The sequence below is a fragment of the Scyliorhinus torazame genome, chromosome 18 (genome assembly GCF_047496885.1).
Source record: "Scyliorhinus torazame isolate Kashiwa2021f chromosome 18, sScyTor2.1, whole genome shotgun sequence".
Lineage (NCBI taxonomy): Eukaryota > Metazoa > Chordata > Chondrichthyes > Carcharhiniformes > Scyliorhinidae > Scyliorhinus > Scyliorhinus torazame.
In genome coordinates, this window is record NC_092724.1 from 10,637,944 (window position 1) to 10,665,574 (window position 27,631).

At 49.5% G+C, this 27,631-nt stretch overlaps 3 protein-coding genes across 4 annotated transcripts; 2 read left to right on the plus strand and 1 right to left on the minus strand.

The window, feature by feature from the left end:
* Positions 1-270: 270 nt before the first annotated feature.
* LOC140394937 (gap junction beta-1 protein-like) lies at positions 271-6,202 on the plus strand. 2 transcript variants are annotated; one of them, XM_072482143.1, is made up of 2 exons: positions 271-492; positions 2,792-6,202. In XM_072482143.1, the coding sequence occupies exon 2, from the start codon at positions 2,801-2,803 to the stop codon at positions 3,422-3,424; it is 624 nt and encodes a 207-aa protein (XP_072338244.1). In that variant the 5' UTR covers positions 271-492; positions 2,792-2,800; the 3' UTR covers positions 3,425-6,202. The 2 variants fall into 2 exon arrangements, with proteins under 2 accessions (XP_072338244.1, XP_072338243.1); XM_072482142.1 differs by having other exon boundaries at positions 271-409.
* A 7,758-nt stretch (positions 6,203-13,960) lies between these two features.
* rps15 (ribosomal protein S15) lies at positions 13,961-20,347 on the minus strand. Its single transcript, XM_072482144.1, has 4 exons — positions 20,262-20,347; positions 19,297-19,385; positions 17,950-18,184; positions 13,961-14,119 (listed from the first exon to the last, which is right to left on the minus strand). Exons 1-4 carry the CDS (start codon positions 20,262-20,264, stop codon positions 14,006-14,008), a joined length of 441 nt encoding a protein of 146 aa, XP_072338245.1. The 5' UTR covers positions 20,265-20,347; the 3' UTR covers positions 13,961-14,005.
* A 3,033-nt stretch (positions 20,348-23,380) lies between these two features.
* Positions 23,381-24,297, plus strand: LOC140394773 (stannin). Its single transcript, XM_072481978.1, has one exon. It carries the CDS (start codon positions 23,381-23,383, stop codon positions 23,633-23,635), a length of 255 nt encoding a protein of 84 aa, XP_072338079.1. The 3' UTR covers positions 23,636-24,297.
* The last annotated feature ends 3,334 nt before the right edge of the window (positions 24,298-27,631 follow it).

The window sequence follows — 27,631 nt, forward strand, 5'->3', positions numbered from 1 at the left end:
GAATGTCAATGGTACAAACAAAACCTTTTTGCAATTCGGCTTATAACTTTTGTAAAGTTAAATCTTGTGTAATTGAAAACTTTCCCCCACAACATCCGCTGGTGTGTCGATGCATTAAACACTCTGAAACAACTTGATTATTGTTTTTTTAATCTCAGTTTATCTCAGTGGATAAAGAGTTGACGATTTCCAGTCAGTAATTTAACTCTGGTTTCCATTCCGGGATGTTTTATATCCAGCTCCTCCTCCTCCTGCTCAGTTTCATTCTGAGTTGCTCACCTGTACTTTCCAGGTTAGCTTCGATATGGAAACATGTTTGCTGCCTCGGCATGTTTACCATTAAACAAAGTAACCGCACAGGGAGAGGAAGAATATCTCGCACTGGAATCGCTTCGCCCAGGATCGAAAGGTACTTTGGAAGGGTTTAGATTTGGATTGAGCAAAGTTGCGTCCCGGGGGTCCAGATACTGCAACAACCCGATTTAACTCCAGGTAACAGAATGAAATGGGAATTGTTTCAGGTCAGTTCTTTTCCAGGGATCCACACCTTAAATATATTCGGCTCTTGACGAAATATCATCTGCCTGGAACGTGGCTGCTGTCTGATCTGCTGGATATTGGAGTGTTAAAAGTTACTGGGGCGGCTTCGCTTTATTTATGGAGAGCAAAGTTCGTGTTTGTCGATTTCTGCTCCTGAAGTCTGCCGGCTTTCTGCAGAGAATCCCCGACAGGGCAGGAGACCATTCGGCCCGTCGACTCTCTACCGACCCTCTGAAAGAGCACCCACGCTATCTCCATAACCCCACCTAACCTGCACACTAAGGCCAATTTAGCCTGGCCAATCCACCTGACCTGCACCATCTTTGTGGGAGGAAACCGGAGCGCCCGGAGGAAATCCACACAGACACGGGGAGAACGTGCAGACTCCGCACAGTCACCCAAGGTCGGGACCAAACCCGGGTCCCTGGCGCTACAAGGCAGCGGTGCTAACCACTGTGCCACCCATTCTCCAGTATATTGTATTTTCATGAAATTCTTGTTTTCAAATCCAATCATACTGGAATTCAGTACGCCCTCCCCCTCCCTCCCCCAGCACTGTTTCCTCTGGAATTCCCCCAAGGGTCTATTCTCCCCCCCCCACCCTAGTTCTGACCGCGGCACCCAGTTCTACCTCAAACATCTTTCAACCCAGGGTAGCGCGGTGGCAGTGGTTAGCACTGCTGCGTCACGGCGCTGAGGTCCCATGTTCAATCCCGGCTCTGGGTCACTGTCCGTGTGGAGTTTGCACATTCTCCCCGTGTCTGCGTGGGTCCCACCCCTACAACCAAAAGATGCGCAGGGTAGGAGGATTGTCCACGCTAAATTGCCCCTTAATTGGAAAAAATGAATTGGGTACTCTAAATTTATACAAAAAAAAAATCTATCAACCCTCCCGTGGAATCCGATCTGTCACGTTGCTTTTCCCGCATCCAGTTTTGAATGATCAGGAATATCCTCCCTCTTGTGAAGACCTAACCTGTTATGTCCTGACTCTGCTACAGGCCCCATTCTCCAATATCAATTACATCACTCTCCCTCTGGGGCTGAAGAACCAGTCTGTTGGCAACCTCAGCTTTCGAATTGTCCTTGAGCTGTGGAAACTTGTGTGACCTGTACCCAAAACCGTGTGCGGCGCACCCCGGGATTCTCCGTCTCGCCAGCCGGCCAATGGGGAAATCCCTGGGCTGCCGGCGCAACGGAGAATCCCGACAGCAGAGAATCCAGTTCATTACCCTTGCTTCTCTCTTCTTGCTGACTGCCTGACCTACTGAGTCTTTGCAACATGTTGTTTTTGTTTCAGTTTTCCAGCACCTACCTGCAGTGTTTTGCTTGGGCGTCAATAGAAAACAAATGTTTATTTCTGAGACGAGATGGATAGGATAAACTGACCTGAACTTAATTCTGTGGATAATATTGCATTCTGAGACTCCTGTTTGCTATAATGGTGCAGGGTTTGGGGGAGACCGCATCTGGATCACTGTGTGTAGTTTTGGTGCCCACATTTAAGAAAGGATATGCTTGCACTGGGAGGTGGTACAGTGAAGGTTCACGAGGTTGGTCTCTGGAATAATGGGAACAGCTTGTGATGAGAGGCTTAGTAAATTGGGTTTATGGTCTCTTGGGCTCAGAAGAATGAGAGGCAATCTCATTGAGACCCTCATAATTCGGACCCACATAATTTGGAAGGGGGTTTGATAGGGTGGGCGCTGAGAGATTGTTTCCGCTGGTCAGGGAATCTAAAACAAGGGGGGGGGGATCAGTCCTAAGATAAGCTTCGATTCCCCGCTGAGTCACTGCCTCTGCGGAGTCTGCACAAATCTGCTTGGGTTTCCTCCGGGTGCTCCGGTTTCCTCCCACAGTCCAAAGACGTGCAGGTTAGGTGGATTGGCCATGATAAATTGCCCTTAGTGACCAAAAAGGATGCGCCCATGTTGGGACTGAGATGGGAAATGACGTCAAAGGGCTGTGAATCTTTGGGATACTCTACTCCCAGAAGGTTGTGAATGCTCAATCATTGAACATATTTAAGGCTGGGATCACACTGATTTTTAATACCTCAGGGAATTAAGGGGAGATGGCAGGAAAGTGGAGTCGATCAGCTATAATCGTATTGAATGGCGAAGTAGGCTCAATGGGCCTTGTGCTCTACTCCTGCTATTTCCTGTTCTTATGTTACACACAGTAGAAGGTGCCAGTATTAATCCACTTATATTTTTTGTTCCTCAATCAATTCCTCTAAATGGAACTATAGGCGAGTTTGATGATGGATCCGACCTTGGCATTTCTGAGTGGCATGGGATCCCATGTCTCCCCCCGTGTCAGGAACTGGCTGGCTTTACTCTTCATCATGCGTCTCTTTGCCATTATCATCACTGCAGAAACCATCTGGGAAGATGACATGCAGGACCTCAGCTGTAATTCCACCCAGGTGGGCTGTCGCCAGCAATGTTACACCGAACTTTCACCTCTGTCACCCTTCACCTTGTTCACACTGCAAATCGTGTTCCTTTTCACCCTGTCGACGACAAACTTTTTGTACAACAGACACAGCCTGAGGCAGGCGCAAGATAACTTTATTCAAGCAGCTAACAAGACCAGTTGGAAAATCAGATTCCTCAATATGCTTGCCAAAGTACTGACGGAAGGAATCTTCCTTTTTTTGCAGCACATGCTGTACCCAGGTTTACTGAGACAGCACGAGTTTAGATGTGATATAACTCCCTGTGAGGAGGCAGTGGTCTGCATTATGCTGAAAAGCCAGCAGAAAGATGCCTTTGTGATTTTTATGTACACTTGTTCGTTTGCTTCTGTGTTGATCGAGGTAATAGAGATCTATTCTTCAGTAGGAAAAGTTGGACTTTTTAAAGATGCATATGAAATATAGTGTGTGTATTATTTTTTAAATTACTTTATACAATTGCATGCTGTCTACAGATTTTATATTTGAATAGTGAGCATAATTTATAGAAATGCTGTACATAAGAGCCACTGAAATCTGCTACGAACAGCTTTTTAAAGTTAATTCAAGGCTTAAATTCTCATAGGTATCAAGTCGATTGAGACAATGATTTAACTAAAAACAGTTCAATACAATCTGATAGCTAAGTTGCCTGTTGCTGATGTTTTACCAGATAAGAAGTCTGGGAAGTGTGTTTAGTTGGAACTTAATGAGAATTCAGATAATTCTCGGCCCAGGCTGTGTCATAGAATTTACAGTAAGAAGTCTTACAACACCAGGTTAAAGTCCAACAGGTTTGTTTCGATGTCACTAGCATTCGGAGCGCTGCTCCTTCCTCAGGTGAATGAAGAGGTATGTTCCAGAAACACATATATAGACAGATTCAAAGATGCCAGACAATGCTCCCGAAAATACACAAGGCCAACAAACCAGGCCGTCCTATCGTTTCAGGCAATGGGACCCTGTGTGAGAACCTCTCTGGCTACATCGAGGGCATCTTGAAACCCATCGTACAAGGCACGCCCAGCTTCTGTCGCGACACGACGGACTTCCTACAGAAACTCAGCACCCATGGACCAGTTGAACCAGGAACATTCGTCGTCACAATGGACATCTCGGCACTCTATACCAGCATCCCCCATGACGACGGCATTGCTGCAACAGCCTCAGTACTCAACACCGGCAACTGCCAATCTCCAGACGCAATTCTGCAACTCATCCGCTTCATTCTGGATCACAACGTTTTCACCTTCGACAACAAGTTCTTCATCCAGACGCACGGAACTGCCATGGGGACCAAATTCGCACCCCAATATGCCAACATCTTCATGCACAAGTTTGAACAAGACCTACTCACCGCACAGGACCTTCAACCGACATTATACACCAGATACATCGATGACATTTTTTTCCTTTGGACCCACGGCGAAGAATCACTGAAACGACTACACGATGACATCAATAAGTTCCATCCAACCATCAGACTCACCATGGACTACTCTCCAAAATCAGTTGCATTCTTGGACACACTTGTCTCCATCAAGGACGGTCACCTCAGCACTTCGCTTTACCGCAAACCCACGGATAACCTCACGATGCTCCACTTCTCCAGCTTCCACCCTAAACACATTAAAGAAGCCATCCCCTATGGACAAGCTCTCTGTATATACAGGATCTGCACCGACAAGGAGGAGCGTGACAGACATCTACAGACGTTGAAAGATGCTCTCGTACGAACGGGATATGGCGCTCGACTCATCGATCGACAGTTCCAACGCGCCACAGCAAAAAACCGCACCGACCTCCTCAGAAGACAAACATGGGACACAACTGACAGAGTACCCTTCGTCGTCCAGTACTTTCCCGGAGCGGAGAAACTACGACATCTTCTTCACAGCCTTCAACACGTCATCGATGAAGATGAACATCTTGCCAAGGTCATCCCCACACTCCCACTACTTGCCTTCAAACAACCGCGCAACCTCAAACAAACCATTGTTTGCAGCAAACTACCCAGCCTTCAGAACAGTGACCACGACACCACACAACCCTGCCATCGCAATCTCTGAAAGACGTGCCAGATCATCGACATGGATACCACCATTACACGTGAGAACACCACCCACCAGGTACGCGGTACATACTCGTGCGACTCGGCCAACGTTGTCTACCTCATACGCTGCAGGAAAGGATGTCCCGAAGCGTGGTACATTGGCGAGACCATGCAGACGCTGCGACAACAAATGAACGGACATCGCGCGACAATCACCAGGCAGGAATGTTCCCTTCCAGTCGGGGAACACTTCAGCAGTCAAGGGCATTCAGCCTCTGATCTCCGGGTAAGCGTTCTCCAAGGCGGCCTTCAGGACGCACGACAACGCAGAATCGCCGAGCAGAAACTTATAGCCAAGTTCCGCACACATGAGTGCGGCCTCAACCGGGACCTGGGATTCATGTTGCATTACATTCATCCCCCACCATCTGGCCTGCGAAATCCTACCAACTGTCCCGGCTTGACACAATTCACACCTCTTTACCCTGAGGTTACCCCATCTCTGGATCTGTAAAGATTTAATCACCTGCTAATGCTCACATTCCAAGCATTGTCTGGCATCTTTGAATCTGTCTATATATATGTTTCTGGAACATACCTCTTCATTCACCTGAGGAAGGAGCAGCGCTACGAAAGCTAGTGACATCGAAACAAACCTGTTGGACTTTAACCTGGTGTTGTAAGACTTCTTACTGTGCTCACCCCAGTCCAACGCCGGCATCTCCACATCATAGAATTTACAGTGCAGAAGGAGGCCATTCGGCCCATCGAGTCTGCACTGGCCCTTGGAAAGAGCATCACACCTAATATATTTGGACGCCAAGGGCCATGACAGTTAATTGCATGTGAAGGATTCAGATTGGGTAGTGTATTAGGGTAGAATCTTGTACTTAGAAATAATGGTTGCAGTAATTGGTGGCAATGAATGGAAAAGCGATTGGTGGAATGATCAGCCAGTAGGATAACAGCTATGGCAGCAATAAAAGCTGACAAAGGGTACAAAAGTGACAGGGGTCCATTCATTGAAATGATGCACAATTTCTCTGCCGTATCACCATATTTCGTATTGTTCCTTTCAAACACCCATCCAGTCTCCTGCAAAAGAACTGTCTCTCAATTTTCACTTTTGATAAATTTGATGTTTTACTAAACGTGTGTGTGCATAGATATAATACTTTTATCACAGCAAAGCAGCTCCACAAGCTTCAGAGTATTATCTATTAAAAGTTAGCGCCTAACCACATAAAAGGAAATAGGACATACTAACATCTGGGGGGCGGGGGGGGCAAAGTTGGGAGAGCTGTCCCACAGACTAGTTAAGCAGCAGCCAAACGGTCATATTCACAGAATCATATCTTACAATGTCCCAGAGACCACCAACACCATCCCCAGGTCTGTCCTGTCCCTGCCCTCAGCCAGGACAGACGCAGCACAGGTGGCAGCAGTGGTATATGGTCGGGAGGGAGTTGCCCTCTAAGTCCTCAGCATTGATCCCGGACCCTATGAAGTCTCTTGGCAGCAGGTCAAACATGGGCGAGGAAACCTCCTGCTGATTACCATGTACCACTGCCCACCCCCATCACCTCCGCTGATGAATCGGTACTTCTCCGTGATGAACACCAATTGGAGGAAGCATTGAGAGTGCAAGAATGTACTCTGGTTCGATCCCGGCTCTGGGTCACTGTCAGTGTGGAGTTTGCACATTCTCCCCGTGTTTGCGTGGGTTTCGCCCCCACAACCCAAAGATGTGCAGGCTAGGTGGATTGGCCACGCTAAATTGCCCCTTAATTGGAAAAAATGAATTGGGTGCTCTAAATTTTTTAAAACTCAAGACGGCATCCATGAGGTGCTGTGGGCCATTAGCAGTTGAATAATTGCGCTCAACCACAACCTCTAACCTCATGGACTGGTATATCCCCAACTCTATCATTATCACCAAGCCAGGGGGTCAATGAAGGGTGCAGGAAAGCAGACCAGGAGCACCAGGCATACCTAAAGGATGTGCTCACTTGGTGGAGCTTGAAAATTGCGTGCCAAACATTATAAGCAGCACGTGATGGACAGAGCTAAGCGATCCCACAACCAACGGATCAGATCTAGTACCACACACATCCAGCCGTGAATGGTGGCTGAAAATTGGAAGAGGCTCCACAAATATCCCGGCTCTGGGTCACTGTCCGTGTGGAGTTTGCACATTCTCCCCGTGTTTGCGTGGGTTTCGCCCCCTCAACCCAAAGATGTGCAGGGTAGGTGGATTGGCCACGCTAAATTGCCCCTTAATTGGAAAAAATGAATTGAGTACTCGGAACACTTGAACCAGAGGGGCACCAATATCCTGGGAGGAAATTTGCTACAGCTCTTCGGGGGGGGTTTAAACTAATTGGGCAGGGGGATGGGAACTGATTTGTAGTCCAGGAGATAGTGTTGCTGGAGTTCAGGAAGTTGATGGTAGTGCAGTACTGAGGTTGGTACCAAGGTCACAAGAGTGGACCTGCAGACATGAAGGTGGTTTGAAGTGTGTCTACTTCAATGCGAGGAACATCTGGGGCGGGATTCTCCGGCCCCCCTCCGGGTCTGAGAATCGCCCGGGGGGGGGGGGGGGGGGGGCGGCGTGAATCCCGCCCCCGCCGACATCTCCGGCACCGAAAATTCGGCAGCGGCGGGAATCGCACCGCGCTGATTGGCGGGCCCCGCCCCCGGCGATTCTCCGGTCCCCGATGGGCCGAAGTCCCGCTGCTGTTATGCCAGTCCCGCCGGCGTGAATCAAACCACCTACCTTCCCGGCGGGGCTGCCGGGGTCCTGGGGGGGGGAGGAGCGCAGGGCGATCTGGCCCTGGGGGTGCCCCCACAGTGGCCTGGCCCCTGATCGGGGCCCACCGATCCGCGGGCGGGCCTGTGCCGCGGGGGCACTCTTTTCCTTCCACCTCGGCCACAGCCTCCGTGATGGCCGAGGCGGAAGTGACACCCCCCCCCCCTGCGCATGCGTGGGGATGACGTCAGCAGCCGCTGACGCTCCCGCTCATGCGCGGACTTCCGCCGCCCGGCGTAGTCCCTTCGGCCCTGGCGCCAAAGGCATTTCCCACCGTCCGGCGACGCGCCAACCACTCTGGCGCGGGCCTAGCCCCTCAAGGTGAAGGCTTGGCCCCTAAAGGTGCAGAGAAATCCACACCTTTGGGGCGGCCCGACGCCGGAGTGGTTTCTGCCACTCCATCCCGCCGGGACCCCCCGCCCCGCCGGGTAGGTGAGAATCCCGGCCCAGGAATAATGTTGGTGAGCTTGAAGCATGGATTGGTACCTGGGAGTACGATGTTGTGGCCATTACGGAGGCGTGGATAGTGTTGCTCTTTTTAACCTTAGTCTATTTGCTCTGTTTACGTCACCTTTGCTCATGAGTCGCCAGGTATCTTTATGATACCGCCACGTGGTTCAAGTTCAGGTTATGATTAATAATACAGCACACCGCTTAGTAAGGATTAAAACGACGGTCATTTATTATATGCAAGAAGCAATATTAATACACTAATAATACTTTCTATATAATAAACCTATCACTACCGGCCAATACTTAACTTAGGAAGAGCCCACCAGGTCAGGGAAACGAATGGCTTGTCCAATCAAATCTGGCCCGCGGGATTCAAAAGGTTGCTACAGGTCGGTGGCTAGGTGTCTCTACCGGATAGCGATCGTTGGATTCAAACTTACACTTGCCGGTGGCTGGTCTTGCGAAGGTCTCGAGCAGGCGAAGAGGAGAGAGAGAGCGATCTGAACTTGGACCTTTACTTTTATAGGGCCCAGGGGCTTCCCGCCTCCCGTGGCGGCCCTTGACCCTGAGTCCCAAGTGATTGGATTCTGTCCCCAATCTCTGGGGTCGATGTGTCCAATGGTGAGGCGATTCCTCGATCGGGGGGTGGTCGCTCACCTGTCTTTGTTTCGGCCACTGCAGGCGCCGACAGGTCTGGCCCGGTATTCAATTGCTAATATGTTGCAATTGTTCCCGGGGATGGCCGATTTCACTGTGGATGTCTGAGTAGATTAGGTGTAAACAGTCCTGAATGCAACTGCGGATACCTGGGTTGATGGGCTGTTGATAGCCCTGAGTATCGATCTGGGCTACGTTCCCAGAGCTGAATATGCAAACCTGTCTGCAGCTGCCTGCTTGTGTCTTCTTGGCTGCTTTTCCCAGCAGTCTTTCGGGTTAGCCATTTTAAACTGGGTTTTGGCCAGATTAATCGGAACGCAGCCATTTTACATGGCTACAATAGCACAGGGGCAGGAATGGTTGTTGGAGGTTCCGGGGTTTAGATGTTTCAGTAAGATTAGGGAAGATGGTAAAAGAGGTGGAGGAGTAGCATTGTTAATCAAGGATAGTATAATGGCTGCAGAAAGGCAGTTTAAGGAGGATCTGTCTACTGAGGTTGTGTGGGCTGAAGTTAGAAATAGGAAAGGAGCGGTCACTTTGTTAGGAGTTTTCTATAGGCCCCCAAACAGTAACAGAGATGTGGAGGAAAAGATTGCAATGCAGATTTTGGATAGGTGCGGTAGTCACAGGGTAGGGTGACTTTAACTTTCCAAATATTGATTGGAACCGCTATAATTCGAATAGTTTGGATGGGGCTGTTTTTATCCAGTGTGTGCAGTAGGGTTTCCTCACACAATATGTGGATAGACCGACAAGCGGCGGGACCACATTGGATTTGGTACTGGGTAATGAACCGGGCCAAGTGTTAGATTTGGTTGTGGGAGAGCACTTTGGAGATAGTGACCACAATTCGGTGACTTTTACTATAGCAATGGAGAGGGATAGGAACATACGGCAGGGCAAGGTTTATAACTGGGGGAAGGGTAATTAAGATGCAATGTGTTAGAAATTTTGAGAAGCCTGAGGAAAGACAAGTCCCTTGGTCCTATTGCTATATCCTGATGGGACATATCCTTGGATTCTTTGGGAGGCGAGGGATGAGATTGCAGAGCCTTTGGCTTTGATCTTCATGTCCTCACTGTCTACTGGAATAGTGCCAGAAGACCGGAGAGAGGCGAATGTTGTTCCCTTGTTCAAGAAAGGGAATAGGTATAACCCTGGGAATTATAGGCCGTTTAGTCTCACTTTGGTCATGGGTAAATTATTGGAAAGGCTCCTGAGGGATAGGGTTTATGATCATTTGGAAAGAAACAGCTTAATCCAGGATAGTAAGCACGGATTTCTATGGGGTAGGTCTTGCCTCACAAGTTTGATTGTATTCTTTGAGGAGGTAACTAAGTACATAGATGAAGGTAGAGCAGTTGATGTTGTATACATGGATTTTAGTAAAGTGTTTGATAAGGTGCCCCATGGTCGGCTCATGCAGAAAGGAGCATGGCATAGTAACTGGCTATCACATAGAAGACAGAGGGTGGTGGTAAATTTTCATCCTGAAGCCCAGTCACCAGCAGTGTACCACAGGGATCAGTGCTGGGTCCTCTGCTATTTGTGATTTTTATCAATGACTTGGATGATGGAGTTGGAAGGTTGGGTTAGTAAATTTGCTGATAACACCAAGATTGGTGGAGTAGTGGATAATGTGGAGGGCTGTTGTAGGCTGCCAAGACATTGATAGGATGCAGAGCTGGGCTGAAAAGTGGCAGATGGAGTTTAACCCTGGTAAGTCTGAAGTGATTCATTTTGGTAGGACAAATTTGAATGCGGATTACAGGGTTAACGGCAGGGTTCTGAAGAAGGTGGAGGAGCAGAGATATCTCGGAGTTCATGTCCATAGATCTCTGAAAGTTGCCACCCAAGTGGATAGTCGTGAAGAAAGCCTAGTGTGTTAGCATTTATTAACAGGGAGATTGAGTTTAAGAGCAGTGAGGTTATGCTGCAACTGTACAAGACCTTGGTTGGACCACATTTGGAGTATTGTGTGCAGTTCTGGTCACCTCATTATAGGAAGAATGTGGAAGCATTGGGAAGAGTGCAAAGGAGGTTTACCAGGATGCTGCCTGGATTGGAGTGTAGGTCTTATGAGGAAAGATTGAGGGAGCTAGGGCTTTTCTCATTGGAGCGAAGGAGGATGAGAGGTGACTTAATTAAGGTGTATAAAATGATGAGGGAAAGATAGAGTGGACGTTCAGCGACTTTTTCCTCGGGTGGATGTAGCTGTTACAAGGGGGCATAACTAGAAGGTTCATGGTGGAAGATATAGGAGGGATGTCAGAGGTAGGTTCTTTCCTCAGAGTGATTGGGGCGTGGAACGCACTCCCAGCTATGGTAGTGGAGTCAGACGCTTTAGGAACTTTCAAGCGGTTATTGGATAGGCATATGGAGTCACTAGAATGATTGGGAGTAGGTTGATTTGATCTTAGTTTCAGACTAGTTCAGCACATTGTGGGCCGAGGGCCTGTACAGTACAGTTCTATGAACATCGTTAATGTCGAAACTGGTGTTGGAAAGCCAAGAGTTCAAATTTATAAATGTTGCCAGTGTACCGTCGCAAAGTCTTGGACTGTCAGTGAACCATGGCTAATTCAGACAATTCTGGAAAGGGTTTAGAGAGAGAAGGATCCAAGAGGCCACCAGTATATGTTTCTACTTTTATTTATCAGAATATCAGCTGCAGGAGTACGATGGTAAAGGCAGTTCAGGAAATGTATCATCCCAACTTCTCACCTAAAGTAGAAAAATGGTGATATGAAGAATAGGCACATTTGCCCCAACTCCACCCCCCCCCCCCAAAGAAAAAGATATTCACATCCACTCTTGGGAATGTCATCAACCTTTGGGGTATCTAAGTTAATGTCCCTTCTGGAAAAAGTTGCAAGAAGTTTTTAAAAAGTTGGAAAAAAGAAAATACCATTTAGCACACACTTCACCCAACTGTTTAGGTCTATGCTCAGCCTACTGCTGTCACATTGAGACCTCCCTTGATGCAGAGCCCTTTTGTACATTGCTTTTCAATCGCTCTCAATTTTCCCCTACTCAAGCCAAATGTCGATATGCAGGAGGCAGGAATTCTGACGCTGATGTCAGCACACCCACCCAATCAAAATCCAACCGCTACTGATGTGGTCCCTAAAGCTGGACAGAATTGGTCTACTGCTCAACACACCCACAGTGAAGCAGAGAGATCATCCACCTGATCCACTTTGTACATATGCCCAAAATGACCGATATGGACATAAATCAGGCCACACGGCCCCTCAATCCTGTTCCACGATTCCATAAGATAATGACTGATCTGATTGAGATCCCAACTCCACATTGCTGCCTGCTCCCTGTACCTTTGACTCCCTTGCCTGTCAAGAATTTCATGTAGCCTTAAAGACATTAAATGACCTTGCTTCCACCACGCTGGGGAAGAAAATTCCAACACGGACAAAAAATAATTCTCCTCATCTGTCTTAAACTGCGACTCCAAGTTCAAGTCTCTCTCCCACAAGGGAAAAGATCCTCTCAGCATGCACCCTGTCAAGTCCCCTCAGAATCACCTCTCCCTCTTCCGAACTCTGAATGGACACAAAGCCCAACCTTTCCTCACCAGTTAACCCTCTCATTCCAGGAATCAGTCGAGCGAACCTTCTCTAAACTGCTTGAAATGCAATTATGTCCTTTCAGAAATATGGAGACTAAAGAATTGCTTCACAGCTCCTGGGTCCCAGGTTCGATTCCGGCTTGGGTCACTGTCTGTGCGGAGTCTGCACATCCCCCCCGTGTGTGCGTGGGTTTCCTCCGGGTGCTCCGGTTTCCTCCCACAGTCCAAAGATGTGCAGGTTAGGTGGATTAGCCATGATAAATTGCCCTTAGTGTCGGGTGGGGTTACTGAGTTATGGGGATAGGGTGGAGGTGTTGACCTGGGGTAGGGTGCTCTTTCCAAGAGCCGGTACACTCGATGGGTCGAATGGCCTCCTTCTGCACTGTAAATTCTATGATGAAGCGCTACACTGTGCTTGATGTGGCCTCAGCAATACCCTATACAACTGGAGCAAAACTTCTCTTTTACATTCCATTCCCCTTGCAATAAATGACGATTGATTGATATTTATTGTCACATATACCAAAGTACAGTTCCATTTGCTTTCCTAATCACTTGCTGTACCTGCACACTCACCTTTTATAATTCACTTACCAGGACACCCAGATCCCTCTGCAATCTCTTCCTATTTAAATATTAAGCGGCTTTTCTAATCTTCTTGGGAAGGTGGACGAGTTCACATTTTCTCACTTGTTTAACCTATCTATTTCCCTTTGCCCTCTTCACAACTTACTTTCCTACCTAGGTCATCAGCAAATATAGCAGCCCTGGATGACAGGATCAAATGTTATCATTTAAGACACACATGTAGGCAGGAATGTGTGAAGAGGACATAAGAAGTCTGCAAAGGGATATAGATAGTTTTCTTAAATTGACAGCACCCAATTCATTTTTTCCAATTAAGGGACAACTTAGCAGAACCAATCCACTTACCCTGCACATTTTTGGGTTGTGGGGGCAAAACCCATACAAACACGGGGAGAATATGCAAACTCCGCATGGACAGTAACCCTATGCTGGGATTGAACCAAGGACGCGAGGCAGCAGTGCTATCCACTGCGCCACCGTTCTGGCCTGGGGGGGGGGGGGGGGGGGGGGTGGGGGGGGGGGGGGGAGATAGTTAAGTGAGTGGGCATAAATTTGGGAGATGGAACATGGTAAATTATGAAATTGAAAGGTGTTTCAGAACAAGTTAAATATTGCAAGTTGCCCTGAAGTTCTCAAATAAGGATCTAAAAGTTCAAGACAAAACGTACATATTATCTGAATTATTGCAACAAATCGATGCAGAGGGCAATCTTGGCAATGCATGATAAATAGATTCATACATAAAACCTTCAGCCTCTTGCACAATTTTGCAAGAGAACTGGGAAAGCTAATAAATTGTTTATAAGCAGAGTCAAATTGTACTGGAACCAATTTTATTTACACATTTCAATTGTAAACGGTCTACTTCAGAGGGATGAACCTGGAGGAGTGAGTGGCACCGATACCAGGTCTGCCGTGTTTGACAGGCTTGTAGGTGATGGAGAATTCCCCAAGGTAATGGCCAATCATTTCAGGCTGAAAAAGAAAAGTCATAAAATTAACCAAAGAATTCCATGCATGGTGAATTAATCTCTGCAATTCTAACAGGGAGTGCAAGATGCAGCAGGACCGACATAACATTCAACGTTCTTTCCGTTAAAAAGGGGTCAATCCGGACAAGGGGAAAACTGGTTCATTAATGTACTAAATAATAGTTGTGATTTGCAAACATTCCTTTACCTCGTCAATATCCAACAAACCCAAATTAAACTGTTGCTCATGATCTCCCCCACTTTCCTGGAGAATACCCAAGTTATAATTACATCAACTTCAGAAATAAGATGGCAGGCTCCATGAGCTAGACACTGGATAGAAATGTAAAAACTAGTCAATACGTTAGTCATTTGTGACAAATATAAAGCCACACAAATTAGGTAAAGAATTACAGTCATAATTAGGCAGTGTTTAGTTAGGTGACTGCAACAAACCTCTGCTGGACTAATGAAGGTGGAACTTGCTTTACAGCCCACCTGCTCTGCCTGACATTTTACCAGTTGTGAAACTTTCCCTTTAACTATTACCTGTAGTACAGGAGAAATTGCTTTCAGCACAGGGTGCATTTTACACTGGAACATAAATATTCCTTTGCCAATAAAGGAATTGGGTCTTTTGTTCAGCACCCCAGATGCTGGCCAATATCACTCAATCCATATCAGCTTAAAATTGTTCAAGATACTCAGCGATTAAAATAAACCGCCAGTGACTAGCTTTAAAATTCGAGTGGGGCTGCAAATTTAAATGAAATGACGACAATGTCATGCCACCTTCACTTCCAATAAACACAACATGGGCCTCACTCACCAGTTCCTAAACCTACTGCACAACTGAGGTTTGCGTGGAGTTTTATATCTTTGTGACAATTAAACTGTCCTATTTTCAGCTGTAAAACACACATTGCTTTACTAAATCGCTACCCAGCAGGCTGCTTTACCACCCAAATGAGTCATGAGGAAAAGTTTTATTCTGTAATACCCATCGCTGGTGTTAAAAGCCACTTATTCGCACTCCACACTAATTGCAACTGGCGAAGATGTAACTGGCAAAGATCAAGGGGGATTCAATTCCTATTTTTTTTTGTAGGCAAGATGCAACTCCTACACATTGCATGACCCAGTGGCTGAGTGGAGAAGTACACCAGTAACAGCTCTACAGTGGTAACTTTGCCCATGCTGCAACTCTGCAAAAATGGTCAGTTCCATCTAAGGACCTCTCCCCGTCACAGCAAAAGAATACTAAATCACAGAAACAGGGCAGCCATCTTGTCAAGCATGCATCTATGATTGTTCTCACCAAGACACTCGCCATACTTTATTACCACCAATTATTTTTTTTCCCCCTTTTAAAGCACATGTTATAATAATGGCTTGTGCATTCTGACATTGGTCAGATTTGTCTTTCCATGATCAGATTTCTATATTTGTGCGATATTTCTACTGGTTCATACCAATAAAAATATGTTTCACGTGAATGCTCTGTCACTTTTCTTTAATGAGATGCATGGTCAAAGCTATGCAGAAATCTCCACAGCTTCCATTGGCTCTGAAACATTTTCATGTGGTATATGACACTTTTTTGAAAACACTCGGGTAGGCGGACGAGTGCCTTGGGTAAAGTCAGGCACGGCATCTACAAACAATAATTGGTTCGAGAGACTCGCAAGGACAACATTTATTTGCCCATTCAGAGTTATCCTTCACCGTGAATCGCAGCAGCTTAAAGATTCTTCCATCGTGAGTTCCAGGATTTTGACCGGGCAATAATCAAGGAACTGTAACCCAAGCCTGCAAAGTGACCAATGGGGTGACGATGGTGCTCCCATGTGTCTGCACTGCTGTCCTTGTCCTTCTGGGCGGCAGAGACAGACAATACACAGTGTAGCCAGTCCACCAGCAGTGGGAGGGAATGAGTGTTTAGATACATTTTGGCATAGGCATATTAGAGATTTTGACATTAGAAATGTCTAATTTGATCTGCTTCAATTTACGCAGGCAGCCATTTTGTGGGATCAGAGTTCCTCAACCTAATAATTTAGTCTTGCTGTAATATTGGGTGAAGTGCACAAGGTGGCCAGAGTTTAGTAGCCAAGTATCTTAAATGAACTGCAACCATTTTCAGGCTCCTTGAGGAACCATTTGTGCTGAAGGTTATCGAGGATACACAATACCTGAGCCAACTATAAATGGCGGCCACAGAGGGAGCAAATTGATTGGCCAGTTTAAAAAAAAAAAATCAACCACATTGGAAAATGGAAATATCAATTCAGAAATCTTAGTACAAAATATTTTTGGCGCTGTGGGTATTTTTCAGTTTCTGGTGCCAGTAATCAGGAGTGTGCAGCAAGAACCTTAGGCTTCAGGCTATGGCTCTCTGCTGTCATCAGAAGACCTGAAGGTTAAGTGGATTGGCCATGTTAAATTGCCCTTAGTGTCCAAAACGGTTAGCAGGGGTTATTGGGTTAGGATGGAAGCGAGGGCTTAAGTGGGTCGGCGCAGACTCGATGGGCCGAATGGCCTCCTTCTGCACTGTATGCTTTATGTTCACGTCAACAAAGCAAACATTTACTTCCCTCCCCTACCCCCACTATTTTATGCGATGTGGATACCACCGGCAAGGCCAGCATATGTTGCCCATCCCCAACTGGTACAACTGATTGCTTGACAGGCCTGTTCAGAGGCCAAGTAACAGGTAATCACATTGCTGTGGATGTGGAGTCATGTGTGGGCCAGACCAAGCAAGGACAGGAGATTTCTTTCCCTAAAAGAACATTAATGACCCAAATGGGCTTTGATAACAAATGACGATGGTTTTATGGTCACCACTGCTGTAATTAGCCTTCAATTCCAGATCTTTATTAACTAATCTACTGTATGAATTGTACCAGATACCATGGTGGAATTCAAACCGATTTCCCAAAGCATAATCCCAGACCTCTGACATTACCATTATGTCACTATCACCACATTTGCCACCTCAAGTAACCACTGCAAGTCTGTACATAATTCCGGCATCATTGCCACATTGTTTATATGGCCAGGAAATACAGGAACATATTCAGTTGTTTTCTACGCTAGGCTGCTCATCCTCCCATTTCAATAACTAGCCAATAGGGTATATTTAATATCACAGGTAGACTCTGGATTTGATGAGTGCTTCCTTTTTGTGCATCTTTGTGGCGTTTTCTGATCTCACCTCAAGTAGCTTCCCAGAAGGCTTCACCGTTTGGAGAAATACTTGAAATTGTGGAAAAAGGGCATGGTATGAATTGGATAGCTCCCCAAGGAAGTGGCAATGGTTTGATGGACCAAATGACCTCGAAGGCACAGGCACCAAAGGCCAAACAACCTCATTCTGTGCTGGAGCACTCCATGATTACAACATCCTCCCCCAGTGGCAATGCCCAAGGTTAAATTCTATGATGATCTATGATGTTACAACTGCACATCCCCAATTATTGGTACCAGAAGCTGAAATACACCCACATCATATTCTTAAAAAGTCATGGAAGAGATGCATGCCGACAAAGTTTTTTTTCTTGCACTCACCAGGTCAAACTAACAATAACTTGTCAACCAAGCAGCACCCTTTTCTCCTGTAGTGTAAATTGGCGTGATCATTTGAAATTTGATATTCTTGCATTTGTCCCAAGTGAAAGTCAAAAATCTTCGATTTCTCTTTTCAGCAAGTAAAACATTCTCACTCTGAGATTTCTGAGTGGGTGCTTTCATCTTCCAATACAATGTCAATTAATGCAGCACAAGATCATATGAATATTAAAAAAGTTACTCATCACAGGCAAATCCACGTACCTTGATTTCAACCTGGTTAAAGGCTTTGCCATTGTACACACCAACCATGCTGCCAACCATCTCTGGAAGGATAACCATATCCCGAAGGTGAGTTTTGACAACTTCTGGTTTCTCCATTGGCGGAGCTTCCTTTTTGGCCTTGCGCAGCCTCTTCAGGAGAGACTGCTGTTTGCGACGCAGGCCTCTGTTCACGCGCCTGCGCTGGCGGGCACAATACAACTGCATCAGCTGTTCGCTGCAAACAAGAACAGAAGTTCAGACTGTCGCAATTGCAGACTATAGGCTCACTAAAACAGAACGGGGGCTCCGTGTAATTTGCAATTGGATTAGGCACTTCTGGTTACTTCATCATTTTAAAATTCACTAACACCAAACTAAATAACACCTTCGTATTAAATATATGTTATGCTTCTAACCGAGAGCCAAGATCAGATGGCAGCATTAATTGGAAAGAAATAAAATTGTTGGTTCAAGCCCCAGTTCAGAGAATGTGATCTCAACACTTCAGTGCAGTACTGAGGAACTGTTTTGATGGGAGTCAGCATCAATTGTTTATTCTATTAATCCCCAGTCTTTGAGAGAAAAAAGTTCCCATGGTGCTGTCTCAAAGAGGAGCTGGGGTGCTTTCCCCAGTAACCTGGCCACTATTTATCCCTCAATCAACATCAACATCTGCATCAATGGTGCTGAGGTGGAGATGGTTGACAGCTTCAAGTTCCTAGTTGTGCACATCCCCAACCATCTATCCACGTCCACCCATTTCAACACTACCACCAACAAAGCACAATAGTGCTTGTACTTCCTCAGGAAACTAAGGCATGTCCACATTGACTGTTATCAATTTTCACAATACATCATAGAAAGCATCCTATCTGGCTTCTTCACAATCTGGTATGGCAACTGCTCGGCCCAAGACCGCAAGAAACTACAGAGAGCCATGAACACAACCCAGTCCATCACACAAAATTGCCTCCCAACCATTGACTCAGTCTACACCTCCCGTTGCCTTGGGAAAGCGGGCAGCATAATCAAACACTCCTCCCACCCAGGTTATTCTCACTTCCATTGGGCACAAGATACAAAAGTCTGAGAACCCGGGTCACTGGCAGTGGAGTATGTATATTCTCCATGCTTACAACCCAAAGATGTGCAGGGTCAGTGAATTGGCCACACTATGATGCTCCTTAATTGGAAAAAAAGAACTTTAAAAAGTCCCAAACCAAATTTTCAAACCAGCAAAAAAAAAAATCACAGCCCATTCTGAACACCAAAAACAGGGAACATTGCATGGCCAGAGGTCACTCTACATAAATCTGGCACAACAGAAATAACTTATTTAACACTTACTAGGACATATCCAGGAGCTGATCTAGGTCAACACCTCTGTAGGTAAATTTCCTGAAAGTCCTCTTCTTCTTCTGCTCTACTTGGTCAGCCTGTGTTTAGAAAATATAAAATTTCAACATAGAGCAACCACGACTAAGGAAACTTACAGAGGTCTCACCCTAATTTAAGGGAACATGTATTGGTGGATCATTGAATAAGTAAATGGCGAATGAAGCCTTGTTAATAAAAAAAAGTGATCAAACTATCAGCTTTCACATTTTTCTGTTGAAAATTCTTGATGCTCCATCACAGCAGCACAGTAGTTAGCACTGTTGCCTCACAGCACCTGGTCCCAGGTCCGATTCACCACTGGGTCACTGTCTGTGCGGAGTCTGCACGTTTTACCCACATCTGCATGGGTTTCCTCCAGTGTCCTCTCACAGTCCAGGGACGTGCAGGTTAGGTGGGGATAGGGCGGGGGAGCGGCCTAGGCAGGGTGTTCGCTCAGAGGGCCAGTGCAGACTCAATGGGCTGAATGGCCTCATTCTGCACTGTGGGGATTCTGTGGAAAGACAGCTCCTTGTGTAAAGAGGTCTTACAATCAGTTCTAATTTGTTGGCAATTCTCTGAGGTTGGCAACTAGGTCTGACATCAAAGTCAGTGCAAGCACCAACCCTAGCCTTCCCCCCTCGCCGGGTATGAAGGCAGCCGGACCCATTTTTAAAATAAGCCTCTTCCTGAAGTCAGGGAGTGACCGCTGCAGCCGCACATCACACATTGATTAATACGCCTGAGGCCCGCCCACACCGGCAGCCGGCCCCATTGATGCAAAACTGAAAGTTAAAAAGACAATAATCAGTGAAGATGGCCACTGAGACTCCGGTCTGCAGGATCATCGGCTACAGGGCAGCCCTGAGGTTATTATCAGACCGGATGGCCAATGATTGTCCTGGACTCTCCCCGCGCCGCCATCGACAAACACTCACCATCTTGAGGCGCTCTCACCGGAAAGGACCGATCGGCACTTCCGCTGCGCCAAATATCGCGGGATTTGGCCCTGGAGAGGGGGAGGGGGCACTACGCATGAGCGCACTCACTGGCCCAGGACCAAGACTCTCAACGCCCCCTCCCCCCCCAACACACACACACACACACAAATGGAGCAGTGACAATCAGGGCTGCCAACTGTCATTAAATGTGTTCCTCCTTCTGCACTGTAAATTCTATGACTTGCCACGAGTCGGCCAACACCTCGATCCCACTGGCACACAACCATCCTGCCAATTGGAAAGCAAAAAGACTCATTACCCAATTGCACCATGCTCAATTGTTGGACGCATTGACTTCCCAGCCCAACGCCCCAACACCACCATCACCCCCCCCGCCCCCCCCCCAGCCCACAACCACCATAGCCCCACACATAGCCACCACCCCCACCCCCCCCAGCCCACCACCACCAACCCCTGCCCATCACCCCCCCACCCATCACCATCACCCCCCGCCCATCACACCCCGCCCACCACCACCAACCCCTGCCTATCACCCCCCGCCCATCACCATCACCCCCGCTCACCACCACCACATCCACCCCCCAGCCCACCACCACCATAGCCCCACCCACCACCACCCCCAACCCCTGCCCACCACCCCCCGCCCACCACCACCCCCCCACCCATCACCCCCGCCCACCACCACCACATCCCCCCCAGCCCACCACCACCATAGCCCCACCCACCACCACCAACCCCTGCCCATCACCCCCGCACCCATCACCATCACCCCCCGCCCATCACCCCCCACCCATCACCCCCCGCCCATCACCGTCACCCCCTGCACACCACCATCACCCCCGCCCATCACCCCCCGCCCATCACCATCACCCCCCGCCCACCACCACCATCCCCGCCCATCACCCCCCGCCCACCACCATCACGCCCCCGCCCACCACCACCATCCCCGCCCATCACCCCCCCGCCCATCACAATCACCCCCCGCCCACCACCATCACCCCCCGCCCACCACCACCATCCCCAGTGCACCACCACCGTTCCCCACCACCCCCCGCCCACCACCATCACCCCCCCGCCCACCACCATCACCCCGCCCACCACCACCAACCCCTGCCCACCAACACCACCACCCCCCCGCCCATCACCACCATCACCCCCCCCGCCCACCACCACCACCCCCAGTGCACCACCACCGTTCCCCCCCACCGTTCCCCACCACCCCCCGCCCACCACCATCACCCCCCCGCCCACCACCATCACCCCGCCCACCACCACCAACCCCTGCCCACCAACACCACCACCCCCCCGCCCATCACCACCATCACCCCCCCCGCCCACCACCACCACCCCCAGTGCACCACCACCGTTCCCCCCCACCCACCACCACCACCCCCCGCCCACCACCATCACCCCCCCACCCACCACCATCACCCCGCCCACCACCACCAACCCCTGCCCACCAACACCATCACCCCCCCGCCCACCACCACCACCCCCCGTGCACCACCACCGTTCCCCCCCCCGCCCACCACTACCATAGGCCCGCCCACCACCATCAACCACAGCCCATCACCCCCCCACCCACCATCATCACCCCCCCACCCATCACCACCATCACCCCCCCCGCCCACCACCATCATCCCCCCTCGCCCACCACCACCGTTCCCCCCCCCCGCTCACCACCATCGCCCCTCCCCCGCTCACCACCACCGTCCTCCCTGCCATCCACTATCTCCGCTCCCCCCCCCCCCCCCCTCCCCCCCCCCCCCCCCCACCCGACTTTCAATATTTTCAAATATTTTTGTATCCAGGGTAGTGGGAGGCACATGGCATAATGGTTAGCATTGCTGCCTCACGGCGCTGAGGAACCGGGTTCGAATCCCGGCCCGGGGTCACTGTCCGTGTGGAGTTTGCACATTCCCCCCGTGTCTGCGTGGGTTTCACCCCCACAACCCAAAGATGTGCAGGTTAGGTGGATTGGCCACGCTAAATTGCTCCTTAATTGGAAAAATTTATAATTGGGTACTCTACATTTTTATTTTTAAAATTTGTATCAGAGTTCTTTCAATTTCACAAACAGCACAACAAATCCTCAAAACTGGTCCTGTGCAATATATGTGTGTATTTTTAAAGCATTTTTATTCAAAATTTTGAACGTTTTTACAATTTGAAAACACAAATCCTCCCAACACATTAAACCCCCCACCCCCTGATACCTCCCCCCTTCCTCCCTCCCCCCTGCCCCACCCTCAGCAGTCAACGGTAACAAACTCTTCAAAATGCAAAATAAACAAACCCCAACTATTGTAGAACCCAGCCCCCCCACCCCCGCTGAGTGCAAATTTCACTTTCTCCAGGGCGAAGCTCCCCCCCGCCATGCCAAGGCACAGCATGGAGCAGCTGACCTCCACTCCAACAAGACCATCCTGCGAGCAATCAGCGAGAAGGCTAAAACATCTGTCCCTGTACCCGCCTGCAGCTCTGGCCGGTCCGACACCCCAAATATGGCTTCCAGGAGACATCAACATTCAGAACCCCCGAGATTGTGCTGAAAACTGTCCTCCAAAACCTTTCCAGCTTCAGGCAGGACCAAAGCATCTTCAAGCTCACAAACCGCCATCCCAGAAACAGATCCTTCATCTCCGTAATCCCTTTCTCTTCCCATCCCCGGAACCCACATCCATCCTCCCGGGCTCAAACCAGTGATTTCCATTGCCCGGCATCCCCCCCCCCCCCCCCACCCCCCCCCCACCCCCGCCCCCGGCCCCGCTCCCAGCCACCACCACCGGACTCACCGAATACTTCCCGCCCGCAAAGATCGATGGGAAATTTGGCCAAGCCTGAGCACAGACAGGCTGCAGCCTGCAAATATACAAAAGCTGCAGCTCAGACTTATGCAGAAACTAACACAGGAGAAATGCCATTGATAGGTCTTCCCGGGACAATGGGCTCCAGGTAGAAACTGACAATAAGTGGCAGACTCAGCGGCGCCCGCTTTCCTTATTTGGGAAGGCCGACGTGCCTCGGACAGACCGGGACCCGCCCGTCCATCAAGGTGCCCGCCCCAACTGGTCAAGATCGATCAGGGTAATGGTATGGACCACAGCCCCACCACCGGGGTGGTCACAGTCATTGTGATCCTCATCGCCATAGCGGCTCTCGGTGCCTTGATCCTGGGCTGCTGGTGCTACCTGCGGCTGCAACGAATAGGCCAGTCGGAAGACGAGGAGAGCATTGTGGGAGAGGGCGAGACCAAAGAACCGTTTCTGCTGGTGCAGTACTCTGCGAAAGGGCCGCGGGTGGAGCGGAAAGCCAAGCTGACCGCTAACGGGACGGAAGGCCATGGCTAACTCTCAGTTACCATTCCCCATTCCAGCTTCTGTCATTTGGACTTTAAAAAAAAAGAGACATATGTAGGATAATCATTCATACTGTGAAGGGTCTCTGTTCAAGCTGCTTATTAAAAAGAAATAGCAAAATTAGCAGAAGAGGACACGGACTAGCCAGCAGTCTGTTGATCTGCAACTGCATGTTATCACGGAAGATCAAGACTAGCCATTCCAAATTCTTGTTTATTTTGCAGCATTTCCTACTTGAATTCTAATCCCTTTTAAATGAGCCTATATTGATGATGGAGCACCGACTGTACGTATCATCCCTACTGAACCTGTGGATCTCTGGAACAAAATGTGCATAGAGCAGTATGAAATTTTAGTTTTCTGCATTGTACGGGATAGTATTACATACTAAAGTGCAAAATGAACTGCTGTAAATGTTTATCTTTTTAGTGCTATTCTATTGTTGAGTCTAGGTTGCAATGTTGGGGGGGGGGGGGAGGAAAGAGAGATACGGAACTACGGTAGAAAGTTTTTCTTGTAAAAATTATAGTCTGACACTACTGTCGCTGATCATTTATCTAATGACACAGCTATTTCAACTGGCTATTTATCTGAAGTTACGTCGCCTCAAATTAAATCCTGCGTTAGCTTTTTAAAAAACAAAACCGTAAGGGCTAAGGAATTAAAAAAAAAAAAATTTAAAAAAAAAAGGGCAGCATGGTCGGCACGGGCTTGGAGGGCCGAAGGGCCTGTTCCTGTGCTGTACATTTCTTTGTTCTTTGTTGTTCTTTGTAATCGAGACCTGATCGATCCATTGGACCTTCACCTGGGACCGCCCAAAAGAGCGCGAAAGCTCAAGGGATAAAAGGTGCGGCATAGCCCACCACCCGCTCTCTCGACTGCAGCCTTCCAGACGACAGCTTCTCGCAGCCAACAACAGTGAATCCATCACCAGCCAAGAAGAGAACCATCCACGCCATCCACAGAGGCACCAGAACAGAGGACACAGACAACCAGCTACAAGAACTCCAGCACTGCCAGACTACCAGATCCCAGATGAGGCCATATCTGCTCTGTACTTGCCATTCACCTGGAAGTTAAGTTAAGGTCGTTTTAGTGTATTAGTTTACAGTCCAATGTGCATGAACATCTGATTGATTAGTATTAACCTTGTGTGTGTATTAATGAACTATTATTGGAGGTGCACAAGGCACTCCACAAGAAATGGCAGGAATGGTTCAAGGAGATGGAGAATCGGTCGAGGCGGAAGAATCTGCGGATCCTGGGACTCCCGGAGGGGCTGGCGGGGTCGGACGTGGGGGCCTATGTGGTCACCATGTTAAACTCGCTGATGGGAGCGGGGTCCTTCCAGGGGCCTCCGGAGCTGGAAGGGGCCCATAGAGTGCTGGCGAGGAGGCCCAAGGCTAACGTGCCGCCGCGGGCGGTGCTGGTGCGGTTTCATCGGTTCGCTGATCGGGAGTGCATGCTCAGATGGGCCAAGGTGGGTTGCTGCTGGTATGGTCAAGGGGGAGCTGGAGCGAGTAGAGGGGGTTGGGAATGGGTCTGCTGCCGTGGGGAACGGTCCGGGCATGGGGTGCGGGCGCGTGGCTGGCTGAGGAAGGGTTTTGGCTAGTCGGCGGGGGAGAGGGGCGGGTAGCCCCCTGATCCGGCTGATAACCTGGAATGTAAGGGGACTGAACGGGCCGGTCAAGCGGGCCCGGGTGTTCGCGCACCTGAAGGGGCTGAAGGCGGATGTGGTCATGCTCCAGGAGACACACCTGAAGGTGGCAGACCAGGTAAGATTGAGGAAGGGGTGGGTAAGTCAGGTGTTTCATTTGGGGCTGGATGTCAACAATCAGGGGGTGGCGATCTTGGTGGGAAAGAGGGTGACGTTTGAGGCGTCGAGCATTGTGACAGACAATGGCGGCAGGTACGTAATGGTAAGTGGTAAGCTGCAAGGGGAGAGGGTGGTGCTGGTCAATGTGTATGCTCCGAACTGGGACGATGCGGGTTTTATGCGGCGCATGTTGGGTCGGATCCCGGACTTGGAAGTAGGGGGCCTGATAATGGGGGGGGGGGACTTTAACACGGTGTTGGATCCGGCACTGGATCGCTCCAGGTATAGGACGGGTAGGAAGCCGGCGGCGGCCAAAGTGCTGAGGGGGTTTATGGACCAGCTGGGAGGGGTGGACCCTTGGACATTTGCAAGGCCGGGGGCGAGGGAATTTTCATTCTTCTCACATGTTCATAAGGCCTATTCCCGCATCGACTTTTTTATTATGAGCAGGACACTGATAGCGAGAGTAGAGGATACCGAGTACTCGGCGAAAGCCATTTCGGATCACGCCCTGCATTGGGTCGACCTAGAGCTGGGGGAGGAGAGAGACCAGCGCCCGTTGTGGCGCTTGGAGGAGGGGCAGTTGGCGGACGAGGAGGTGAGCGAGCGGGTCCGAGGAAGCATAGAGAGATATCTGGAGGCCAACAATAACGGGGAGGTCCGAGTGGGGATGGTCTGGGAGGCGTTGAAGGCGGTGGTTAGGGGGGAGCTGATCTCCATTAGGGCCCACAAGGAAAGGAGAGAGCAGAAAGAGAGGGAGAGGCTGGTGGGGGAGATGGTGAGGGTAGAAAGGAGGTATGCGGAGGTGCCTGAGGAGCGACTGTTGAGGGAGAGGCGTAGCCTCTAGGCCGAATTCAACCTGTTGACCACCAGGAAGACGCAGTGGAGGAAGGCCCAGGGGGCGATTTATGAATATGGGGAAAAGGCAAGTCGGATGCTGGCGCATCAGCTTCGGAAGCGGGCGCAGCTAGGGAGATTGAGTGAGTTAAGGATAGGGGAGGGAGTGTGGTGCGGAGTGGGGTTGGCATCAATGGGGTCTTCAGGGACTTTTATGAGGAACTGTATCGGTCCGAGCCCCCACTGGAGGAGGGAGGGATGGGCCTCTTTCTGGACCAATTGAGGTTCCCGAAGGGGAGGAGGAACTGGTGGTAGGATTAGGGGCCCCGATTGGGCTGGAGGAGCTGGTCAAAGGGATAGGGAGCATGCAGGTGGGGAAGGCTCAACATGGGGAAGAGGGGAGAGGCTACCCTCAAAATTTGGGGGCAGTGGAAGTAGCACAGGAAGGAATGGGGGCCTCAGTGTGGACTTCAATACAGGGGAACCACCGGTTTGTCCCAGGGAGAATAGATGGAGGGTTTTCGGGGTGGCACAGGGTAGGGATAAGAAGGTTGGGGGACCTGTTTGTGGATGGGAAGTTCGCGAGCCTGGGTGAGCTGGAGAAGAAGTATGGGCTCCCCCCTGGGGAACACCTTTAGCTATCTACAGGTAAGGGCGTTTGCCAGGCGGCAAGTGGTGGAATTCCCGCTGCTGCTGTCACGCATGGTACAGGACAGGGTGCTCTCGGGGGGGTGGGTTGGAGAGGGGAAGATCTCAGCAACTTACCAGGTGATGCAGGAGGAGGAGGAGGCCTCAGTGGTAGAGTTGAAAGGTAAGTGGGAGGAGGAGTTGGGGGAGGAGATCGAGGAGGGGATGTGGGCAGATGCCCTTGGGAGGGTGAACTCTTCATCTCCGTGCGCGAGGCTCAGCCTCAGACAGTTTAAGGTGCTGCACAGGGCACATATGACCGGGACAAGGATGAGCCGGTTTTTTGGGGGTGAGGACATGGGGGGGTGTCAGGTGCTAAGGGAGCCCAGCAAACCACACCCATATGTTCTGGGCATGCCCAGTGCTGGAGGAGCTTTGGAAGGGCGTAGCAAGGACGGTGTCGAGGGTGGAAGGATCCAGGGTCAAACCGGGCTGGGGGCTCACAATATTTGGGGTCGCAGAGGAGCCGGGAGTCCAGGAGGCTAAAGAGGCCGGCATTCTGGCCTTTGCGTCCCTGGTAGCCCGGCGAAGGATTCTTCTTCAGTGGAAGGATGCGAGGTCCCCAACCGTGGAATCCTGGATCAACGATATGGCGGGGTTTATTAAATTGGAGAGGGTGAAATTTGCCTTAGTGGGATCGGTGCAAG